The following is an 11,375-nucleotide window of genomic DNA, read 5'->3' as shown; positions in this document are numbered from 1 at the left end:
TACAATAAAAACTTTAAATTTCATTGAGGTGTTATAGATAAAAGATTAAAAATTCAATTTCAATGCTACTTGAGTTAATACGTAAACAAAATAACCTCATAGATTCTTGACTTCATAAAATAGTCATATAGGACACTAATAGCACAATGAGACAACTCTTCCACTTTCACCTTTTGAAAGCCACAATACTTAGTCCATTCTCGGTATTTTTTTTCTATTCATTATATTATCTATATATAAATATAAATAAAGAAGCTATAAAAATGGTTCAACTTAAAAGATTAAGGAATAAGAACTTACTAATTGAGATTTTCTAGGGGAAAGTTTAGTTTCTTACTGAAAACACATGTAACTATCCGATTGATCGTTTTACTTTTTAGAATCCCGTCCTCCTAGATAAAACTTCCCGCGCTTGTTTTAACTAATTTACGACCCACGGGGATGGTTGGTTCGGGAGTTGGGAGAATTTGGGTTGAAATATGTTCATTTGATTCCTTAAGATTTTCTTAAAATGCTAAGTTTGACTTTGATCAACATTTTTAGCAAACAGACCCGGATTCGTATTTTGACGGTCCCTGAAAGTCTGGAGGAAAATATGGTACCTGGACGTATGCCCGGAATCGAATTCCGAAGTACCTAGCACGAGTAATGAATTTTTATTAGAAATTGTTAAACTGAAAATTCTAAGGATTTAAAGAAACTAAATAATGATTGATCAAGTTGGTGTCGGCCGTATGTTGGTTCTGGAGCCCAGTACATGCCCAATATAATATTTAAGACCTGCCCGCAAAATTTGGTGCCAATCCGAGTAGTATAAGTACGTTTCGACACGTTGGAAGTGAATTGAAGAACTTGAAGTTCATAAGTTTGATTCAATTGGTTTTAAGGGATGATTCGTAGATTTAGCGTTGTTTCGGGTGTTTCGAATGTTGTAGCTGATCCGTTTCATAATTTTAGATTTGTCGGTATGTTCGGGCGGGGCCTGGAAGCCCCGAGCGTCGATCAGACGAGGCTCAGAGTGAAGTTGAAAAAGTTGAAAAGAGCTGAAGCATCTGGTTTCTGTCACAACTGCACCGGCGGTTGGTAGCCGCAGGTGCGAGACCGCAGAAGCTTGAGAGAAGTATTGCCACGTGGCCCAGTTAAAAATTGTCACGTCATTAAATGAAAGATCCATCAATTCTACTGTTAGTCGCGAGGATATTTTTGTTAATAGAATAACGTCGTATATTTTTTTTGGATGGATAGATGGACGGAGGGTATTTATAAACCATTTAGCAAACGATAAGGGTAGTTTTGACCATTTTCCGGTTTTTTTTTATCATCTCCTGCTCCTAAAAGAGAAAAGGGAAAAGTACGACTCGCATAAAAGCGCACTTTAGCAAGTTCAGCTGTCAAAACTGCCTGGCGCAACTTAGCAATCCGATTCTTTCGTTGCGCCATAGGGCGGTGGCTGTTCTATAAATACCCTTATATGCCCCCCTCCTTGACTTTGTTTCACAAAGCCTCCATCTCAAGTCGAGAGGAGAGAAGAGCGTAAGCAAATTCAGATCTCTACTAATCAAGTGAAATTGACTCAAAAATACACTCCTAATATAGAAACATACACATCGATAAATCAAAAAACCAGTTTTAGATTGTCAAAAAACAAATTTTCAATCGTTTAATTTTTTCTTCTTAACTGTTGTAAAGTTGAAACCTAGATTCCGCCACCATGGATTTGCGCTTCCCCTTCTCGCCGGCGGAGGTTGCCAAAGTCCGCGTGGTCCAGTTCGGCATAGTCAGCCCCGACGAAATTGTAAATTTTCCACACCTTGATTCAATTCTGTGAATTATCTAGGGTTTCTTTTGAGCGAAATTGATTTAGGCTTTTTCTTTCTTACTTAACGTAATTGCAGAGACAAATGTCAGTGGTGCACATTGAGCATGGTGAGACTACGGAGAGAGGGAAACCAAAGCCTGGAGGTTTGAGCGATCCTCGACTCGGGACAATTGATCGAAAGATGAAGTGCGAAACGTGTATGGCGAACATGGCAGAGTGTCCAGGGCATTTTGGTCACCTTGAGCTAGCAAAACCTATGTTTCATATCGGATTTATGAAACCTGTACTTAGTATCCTTCGCTGCGTCTGCTTCAACTGCTCGAAAATTCTGGCAGATGAGGTACTTTGATTGGACTTGAATTGTTAATTCGAGTGCGAAAAATCATGGAAATTTAGGTTTAAAGTTTGCATTCGATGAAATTGTGGTGTGTAGCTAAATACTAAAGTTAGTATTTAGGTGAAGAAGGATGACATTGACTTGAATTACTGAGCCTATGTATGTCGCGACGGGGTGATTTTTTGAAGTTTTTAAATATGACTAAGTTATTAGTGGATAAGCCATTAAATTTGGAGAGTGTTGAGGTTTGCCAATGGTTTCTCCCTCTGTTTGAAAAATGACAAGCAGAGGTAGCGGAATAAGTTTCAAAAGTGGTATTTGCAACTATATCAACATGACCCTTCTTAGGTGGGTAGCTTCTATGTATTAGATGAAATATACTGGTGTATTTCTTGTGAAGAATGCAGATGTTGCCCAACAATTTTTTTGGTTAAATGGGAGATACAGAATTTTTCCAATCTAAAGAGTAGTCAAACTCATTCCCTTTGATGTTTCTTATTGAACAGTGAAAATCGGAGTATAATTCATTTATAGAAGTTATCTTTAAAACTATGACAGCTCTACTTCTTTTACGATCTTACTGATGAATGAAGAGAAAAAAATTGGTGTTATCTTGATGTCTCATCTGGAAGGAAGTGTTCTGCATCCATTATCTAGAAAGTTTGTTTCTTGATGCTCAATGTAACTCTGGGATGGATTATTGAATCTGTGCGTTTTCCGATTTTGTGCAGGACGATCCTAAATTCAAGCAAGCCATGAGAATAAGGAATCCTAAAAACAGGCTGAAAAAGATGCTGGATGCTTGCAAAAATAAAACAAAGTGCGAAGGAGGGGACGAAATTGATGTTCGAGGTGAAGAGCCTGAAGCACCTGTCAAGAAGAGTAGAGGTGGCTGTGGTGCACAGCAGCCAAAAATTTCAATAGATGGCATGAAAATGGTTGCTGAATATAAGCTTCAGAAGAAAAAGAGTGATGACCCAGAGCAGATGCCAGAACCAGTTGAAAGGAAACAACAGCTCTCTGCTGAAAGGGTATATAAATGTTTCTACTAGGTGTTCTCATTTGATTGGGACTACCTCTCACCGTGTCTCTTGTTATTCCTCAACTTGTAGGTGCTGAGCATTCTGAAGAGGGTAAGTGACGAAGATTGTCTGTTGCTTGGCCTAAACCCCGAGTATGCTCGCCCAGATTGGATGATTCTTCAAGTGCTTCCTATACCACCACCACCTGTTCGACCTTCTGTAATGATGGATACTTCGTCAAGGAGTGAGGTACTCACTCTCCTGCTCCTTCAATGAAATTCTAGAAAATTGTGCCAATCAAAGCGTTAGTTTTTTTCCTGTGAAAATTTCTTGTAGGATGATTTAACACATCAACTGGCCATGATTATTCGTCACAACGAGAATTTGAAGAGGCAGGAAAGGAATGGGGCACCGGCACACATCATTTCAGAGTTCGCACAGTTATTGCAATTTCATATAGCTACATATTTTGACAATGATCTGCCGGGACAACCAAGAGTATACTGATTTTCTCTTGAGTATCCTTCTTTTTACTGTTGGATCTTTTGAAATCTTCAGTAAGATCTACTTACTAACTTACATATTCTGTCTTTTCAGGCTACACAAAGATCAGGTAGACCTATTAAATCAATATGTAGTAGATTAAAATCAAAAGAAGGTCGGATCAGAGGCAATCTGATGGGCAAAAGAGTAGACTTTTCTGCTCGAACAGTTATTACTCCTGATCCAACTATTAACATTGATCAATTGGGAGTCCCGTGGAGTATTGCTCTGAATCTCACTTATCCAGAAACAGTGACACCATATAACATTGAAAGGTGTGTTTTTGTTCTGGTAGAATGAAACTCCACTCACCAACCAACCTAAACAAAGATGGAAATTGGACTGTGTATGTTTGTGCTCATTGAAGCTGGTTTTTGAAACAGGTTAAAGGAGCTTGTTGAATATGGACCTCATCCACCTCCTGGTAAAACTGGGGCAAAGTATATAATTAGGGATGACGGCCAAAGGCTTGATCTCCGATACTTGAAGAAGAGCAGCGATCAGCATCTTGAGCTTGGATATAAGGTTAGTTTCTTTCATTTCCAAGTTATTAAGAGACTTTTGATTTTTAAGACAGTTCCCCTAATGTCTAGTGCTGCCAATGCAGGTTGAGAGGCACTTAAATGATGGGGACTTTGTTCTCTTCAATCGGCAACCCAGTCTACACAAAATGTCTATTATGGGGCATAGAATCAAGATCATGCCATACTCAACCTTCCGGTTGAATTTATCTGTTACTTCTCCTTACAATGCTGATTTTGATGGTGACGAAATGAACATGCATGTTCCCCAGTCTTTTGAAACCAGAGCAGAAGTGCTGGAGCTTATGATGGTCCCTAAGTGTATTGTTTCACCCCAGGCAAATAGGCCTGTAATGGGTATCGTGCAGGATACCCTTTTAGGTTGCCGAAAAATCACTAAAAGAGATACCTTTATAGAAAAGGTGATATCCACGTGCCATTTCAGAATTCTTTCCATCAAATCTTTTTTTATTTTGTATAATCTTGTAAAGACTGAGCAACTTTTGGTTTGCAGGATGTCTTTATGAACATTTTAATGTGGTGGGAGGATTTTGACGGGAAAGTACCCGCGCCGGCCATTCTGAAACCAAGGCCACTTTGGACCGGGAAGCAAGTGTTTAACCTCATCATACCGAAACAAATAAATCTTCTACGATATTCCGCGTGGCATAATGATTCAGAAAAAGGACCCATAACTCCAGGAGATACTCAAGTTAGAATAGAGAAAGGGGAGTTGCTAACTGGTACACTTTGCAAAAAGACCCTTGGGACGTCCACTGGAAGTCTGATTCATGTTATATGGTATGCATTTGGAGAGTTTTTTATTTCTTTTATTTTCTTCCTGTCCTTATCTCCTGCTTTGATATCAAATTTGCATATGGCCCCATTCACTTGGGGCAGGTTATATGTCAAACAACAAATATAGATAGAGGAAATAAATATTTTTGCTAGACAATTACCGACCATAGTCTTGTGATGCACCAGGTGGTTTGCTTTTCTTCTGTGTTATGTGAGGTTATTGTCATTTGTTGAATGTTGATGTAGATGAGATAATATATGCAAAATATGGGCTCTATAATTATGTTACAGTAGGTGGGAGTAGTCGTCATTTTTTCCCTAGTTAATTCTGCCCCTGTAAACAGGGAGGAGGTCGGGCCAGATGCTGCTCGTAAGTTTCTGGGACATACACAATGGCTGGTTAATTATTGGCTTCTTCAGAATGCTTTTAGCATTGGGATAGGAGACACAATTGCTGATGCTTCAACCATGGAGAAAATTAATGAAACTATCTCGAATGCAAAAAGCAAAGTCAAAGAACTTATCAAAGCTGCTCAAGAGAAGCAGTTAGAAGCTGAACCAGGGAGAACTATGATGGAATCATTCGAGAACAGAGTGAACCAGGTACCTTTTATAAATGGGCATTCATCTTATCCTCTTTCTTTCATGTGATAGATTTTGAATGATGTTTTTTTTGTAATCTTAGGTGTTGAATAAAGCTCGTGATGATGCGGGAAGCAGTGCCGAGAAGAGTTTATCAGAAAGCAACAATCTTAAAGCTATGGTTACTGCTGGGTCCAAGGGAAGTTTTATTAACATATCTCAAATGACTGCTTGTGTGGGGCAGCAGAATGTTGAAGGGAAACGTATTCCTTTTGGGTTCATAGACCGTACTCTACCTCATTTTACCAAGGATGATTATGGTCCAGAAAGTCGTGGTTTTGTGGAGAATTCATATCTCCGGGGACTGACCCCGCAGGAGTTCTTCTTTCATGCTATGGGTGGTAGAGAAGGTCTAATTGATACTGCTGTGAAAACTTCTGAGACTGGGTACATCCAGAGGCGATTAGTGAAGGCCATGGAGGATATCATGGTCAAGTATGATGGTACTGTTAGGAATTCATTGGGTGATGTTATCCAGTTTCTGTATGGGGAAGATGGCATGGATGCTGTTTGGATTGAGACGCAGAAGTTGGATTCTCTGAAAGCAAAGAAATCAACATTCGATGACCTGTATGCATATGAGATCGATGATCCTAACTGGAACCCAAGTTACATGTTGCCAGAAGCTATCGAAGATCTAAAAACTATTCGGGAGATTCGTAGTGTGTTTGATGCAGAGGTTCAGAAACTTCAAGCTGATAGAAAACAGCTTGGGACAGAGATTGCTGTAACAGGTGACAATTCTTGGCCGCTTCCTGTTAACATTCAGAGGCTTGTCTTGAATGCCCAAAAGACATTTAAGATAGATTTTCGAAGGCGGTCTGATATGCATCCTATGGAGATTGTGGAAGCTGTTGATAAGTTACAGGAGAGGCTTAAGGTTGTCCCTGGCGATGATTACCTAAGCATGGAAGCTCAGAAGAATGCTACTCTTTTCTTCAATATCTTGCTCCGTAGTGCCTTGGCTAGTAAAAGGGTTCTGAAGGAGTATAGACTTAGTCGGGAGGCTTTTGACTGGGTAATTGGTGAGATAGAGTCTCGCTTCTTGCAATCCCTTGTGGCACCAGGAGAGATGATTGGCTGTGTCGCTGCACAGTCAATTGGTGAGCCTGCCACACAGATGACTCTTAATACATTTCATTATGCTGGTGTGAGTGCTAAGAATGTTACTCTGGGTGTGCCAAGGTTGAGGGAGATCATCAATGTTGCCAAGAAAATCAAAACACCCTCTCTATCTGTGTACTTGAAACCTGAAGTAGGCAAAACAAAAGAGAGGGCCAAGACTGTCCAGTGTGCCTTAGAATATACTACTTTGCGGAGCGTAACACAAGCCACAGAAGTGTGGTATGATCCAGACCCCATGAGCACCCTCATTGAGGAGGATGTTGAATTCGTCAAGTCATATTATGAAATGCCAGATGAAGAGATCGACCCTGACAAAATCTCTCCATGGTTGCTTCGCATAGAGTTAAATCGTGAAATGATGGTGGATAAGAAACTTAGCATGGCTGACATTGCTGAAAAGATCAACCTTGAATTTGATGATGACTTGACCTGCATCTTTAATGATGATAATGCCGAAAAGCTGATCCTTCGAATTCGTATTATGAATGATGAAGCTCCAAAAGGTGAACTGGATGAATCTGCTGAGGATGATGTCTTCCTTAAGAAGATTGAGAGTAATATGCTTACAGAGATGGCTCTCCGGGGAATTCCAGATATTAATAAGGTGTTCATAAAGAATAGTAAGGTACAGAAGTTTGATGACAATGAAGGATTTAAAGCAGAAACTGAATGGATGCTGGACACTGAAGGTGTGAATCTGTTGGCTGTCATGACACATGAAGATGTTGATGCAAGTAGAACTACAAGTAACCACTTAATTGAAGTTATTGAAGTTCTTGGAATTGAGGCAGTCCGAAGATCACTGCTGGATGAGTTGAGGGTCGTCATATCTTTTGATGGGTCCTATGTGAACTACCGACATCTGGCCATATTGTGTGATACCATGACCTACCGTGGTCATTTAATGGCCATCACTCGTCATGGTATTAACCGGAATGACACTGGCCCCATGATGAGATGCTCATTTGAGGAGACAGTGGACATCCTTCTTGATGCTGCTGTATTTGCAGAATCAGATTACTTGAGGGGTGTCACAGAAAATATCATGTTAGGTCAGCTTGCACCAATAGGCACAGGTGGCTGTGCTTTGTACCTCAATGAGGAGATGTTGAAACAAGCTATTGAGATACCATTGCCTAGCTACATGGAAGGTGGTCTTGAATTTGGCATGACGCCTGGACGTTCACCTATCAGTGGAACCCCATATCCTGACGGCATGATGTCTCCAAATTATTTGCTGAGCCCAAATATGCGGATGTCACCCATCACAGATGCTCAATTTTCTCCTTATGTGGATAAGATGGCTTTCTCTCCTACTTCGTCCCCCGGATACAGCCCGTCATCCCCTGGTTACAGCCCATCGTCCCCTGGTTACAGCCCGACGTCCCCGGGGTACAGCCCCACGTCCCCGGGGTACAGCCCCACGTCCCCCACTTATAGCCCCAGCTCTCCTGGCTACAGTCCGACAAGTCCAGCATATTCCCCAACCAGTCCATCGTACTCTCCCACATCACCTAGTTATAGTCCAACATCTCCGAGCTATAGCCCTACATCTCCTAGTTATAGCCCAACATCGCCTAGCTACAGCCCCACTTCGCCTGCCTACAGTCCCACTTCGCCTGCCTACAGCCCCACTTCGCCTGCCTACAGCCCCACTTCTCCATCTTACAGCCCCACTTCTCCATCTTACAGCCCCACTTCACCTTCATACAGCCCCACCTCACCTTCTTACAGCCCCACCTCGCCTTCATATAGCCCCACCTCACCAAGTTATAGTCCAACTTCTCCATCATATAGTCCCACTTCTCCTGCATACAGTCCTACCTCCCCTGGTTACAGCCCAACATCTCCCAGTTACAGCCCAACATCACCATCATATAGTCCTACATCACCAAGTTACAATCCCTCGGCGAGATACAGCCCCTCCCTTGCATATTCGCCGACCAGTCCAAAGCTGTCTCCGTCTAGTCCATACAGCCCGTCATCTCCAAGTTACAGGTAAATAACCTTTAGTTTGACACAGGTGTTTTTATTCTTTTGCCGAGGCAGGAATTGTTCTTAATTTGGCCATGTTTGATAATAATTCATGACTTCTGTAGCATCTACCTTATTAGGTTGTTATCTGTGGTTTTTGAGTCTGCTTCATTAGAACTAATTGGTTTCCAAAGTCGTTGGGGTTTTGGATTGGTGGATTTCAGACTGGGATCTTGATATACTACTAATGACGTGATTAAATACTGTCTTGTGTTGCAGTCCAACGTCACCATCGTACTCTCCAACATCTCCATCATATTCTCCTTCAAGCCCAACCTATAGTCCCAGCAGGTGAGTGATGTGCATGTGTTTCTGTATTTTGATTTACTGCCTGAAATCTTGGTGGAACTAGATGGTCTTACTTCTTTTTTAGCTTTAGTACGTCCTATGCTGCATTCTGAAGTTAATGAACACTATTACCTGATCTTTTTTATATTATAATAGTCTCTTTTTCTTTTTCTTTTTCCTTTCAATTCAGCCCATACAACTCTGGTACAAGTCCAGATTATAGTCCTAGTTCTCCCCAGTACAGGTTAGTTCTTTACTTTGCAAGACTATTATGCAATGTGATTTATGTTTGTTTCTAAAAGCTTTTTTTCTTGTCTTCAGTCCAAGTGCAGGATACTCACCAAGTGCTCCTGGGTATTCACCATCATCTACTAGCCAGTACACCCCGCGCACTAGCGATAAAGACAACAAGAGTGTCAAAGACGACAAGACTGGTCGTTAGGAGAGAAGAAAGTTGTGTTACTTTTCACTTTAATCTTTCTGTGCCATAACTGGCTCTTTGGTCATTACTGTGCATTGTGGAGCATAAGATAGCGATGCTGGTCAGTTCAAAATATTTTCTGAAGGATACTGCCTTTCGGCATCTTCCTATTGAAGATCCAATCGTGTGAATGAGTTCTTCTTCTCTTTGTATGTGACATCTAGGGGATTGGGAATGAATCAATCTGGTTCTTGCTTTTCGAAGGTAAACCAAATAATGCAACCTGCCTCTCTCTCTCTCTCTCTCTCACAACCCCCCCCCCCCCCCTCTCCTTCTCTCTCTTTATTCTAGGAAAACCACATAGCTCTCAAACTGATGTTGGGATGGATATTGTGATAGCAAAAATATGTACATAGGAGGACTAAGCCTTGCCGCTCATCTCTGGTGAAGATTGAACAAGCTCATGTTTTTACATTTGGGGTGGCTTAGTAGGATAATCACTACAACCATACAACTATGATAGGAGGACTCGTATTTAATTTGATCCCGCCAAAATAAACAAGGGAGGTGTTTTTTACCTTTGGGCTGTGCGAGGGTGGGCGGGCGGCGGCGGCGGTTAGACTTTCTGCCTGTGACTAAATTCGATACTTCTGGTAGATGCGCAAATCATGGTTCCTATTTTAAGTTGTATAAGAACTTTAGTGTTTTTGAAGAGGATTCGGGGTCAGTCTGACGGACTGATCCTTCTAAGGTCAATGTTTGAACTCTTCCTGGTTGAAGAATGAAGTCATCAACAATGATTTGAAGTTTTAAACAAATGACCGCGAAACTACTAAACTTTTCTCGTTTTCTTGCAGCTTTGTATAGTAATTAGTAAATTCATGTTTATCTCTTGGCTCCTGTTAGAAAAATTGTCAGTAGTAAAGATTTCATCATTGACATCATTATCTGCTCTTTGTTCTTCCCTGAAAACGGTCTGGTTTTTTTGATGGTTACAAGTTTCAACTCTTGTGGGAGAACTGAGAAGTGTTGTCAGCTGTTGCACAGAATGCAACTTTACTTTATCATCTTTACTGTGAGTGTAGTGGGAAGGCATTTTCCATAGAATAACATTTACATCTTAGTTCAGGTGAGAAGTCCTCCTAACTTAGATTTCAACGTTTGAGTGTCTCTTTTTTAGAGTAAAGAAAAATTACTAAAGAAACTTCTCTTGGCCTCCTGTGGTCTTTCTTCCCTTTTTCCTGCAATTATTTTTTCTCCTCGAACTTGTTTCGTTGACCGTGTATGGGTTGATTATGCCTGTTTGGGTGGTTTCTTGTGTTACTCCTCTTGTAGAGAATGAAAAAGTAATTTAATACAAGGTGTTGGAAAGCTGGTATATAATGGATGGGTTATCTGTCTTTAAAATGTTGCAACATGGTAATAACAATTTAGGGGTTGTTTGGTAGGAGGTATTAGAAAAAATAATGCAAGCATTAGTTCTATACATTACTAATGCCTTGTTTGGTACATTTTTTCAACTTGTATATAACTAATACGTGTATTAGTTTTATATCATACTTGGCATTATCCTATGCATAAGTAATGCATAGAAAACCATGGCATTAGTAATACCAAGACTTTAATGCATGTATTAACATGGTTAAAGACAAAATTGTCCTTAAAGTCCCTTAAAGCTAGAGAATATGGAGGGCATTTTTGTAAGCAACTAGTTTTCTTAAAAATTATGCAATGCATTATAATTTTAATACACCACACCAAATAATAGATAAGAAATAATATTTGGATAACTAATGCTTGCATTACTAATCCATGCATTACTAAT

General features: G+C 40.5%; 1 protein-coding gene across 1 annotated transcript; it reads left to right on the top strand.

Annotated features, from left to right (window-relative positions):
* Positions 1-1,485: 1,485 nt before the first annotated feature.
* Positions 1,486-9,809, top strand: LOC104226138 (DNA-directed RNA polymerase II subunit RPB1). Its single transcript, XM_009778032.2, has 14 exons — positions 1,486-1,795; positions 1,896-2,159; positions 2,888-3,187; positions 3,269-3,427; positions 3,515-3,676; positions 3,776-3,996; positions 4,105-4,246; positions 4,329-4,664; positions 4,757-5,043; positions 5,385-5,643; positions 5,726-8,805; positions 9,061-9,132; positions 9,320-9,373; positions 9,451-9,809. Exons 1-14 carry the CDS (start codon positions 1,712-1,714, stop codon positions 9,569-9,571), a joined length of 5,541 nt encoding a protein of 1,846 aa, XP_009776334.1. The 5' UTR covers positions 1,486-1,711; the 3' UTR covers positions 9,572-9,809.
* Positions 9,810-11,375: the final 1,566 nt, after the last annotated feature.

The sequence above is a fragment of the Nicotiana sylvestris genome, chromosome 2 (genome assembly GCF_000393655.2).
Source record: "Nicotiana sylvestris chromosome 2, ASM39365v2, whole genome shotgun sequence".
Taxonomy (NCBI): domain Eukaryota; kingdom Viridiplantae; phylum Streptophyta; class Magnoliopsida; order Solanales; family Solanaceae; genus Nicotiana; species Nicotiana sylvestris.
Note: the sequence above shows the minus strand (reverse complement) of the source record. Positions and strands in the feature narration are given on the sequence as shown.

Coding starts and splice junctions, on each gene's coding strand:
- LOC104226138 (XM_009778032.2), top strand. CDS start 1,712: ATGGATTTGCGCTTCCCCTTCTCGCCGGCGGAGGTTGCCAAAGTCCGC. Junction 3,428..3,514: donor ATACTTCGTCAAGGAGTGAG/GTACTCACTCTC, acceptor AATTTCTTGTAG/GATGATTTAACACATCAACT. Junction 3,677..3,775: donor ATCTGCCGGGACAACCAAGA/GTATACTGATTT, acceptor CTGTCTTTTCAG/GCTACACAAAGATCAGGTAG.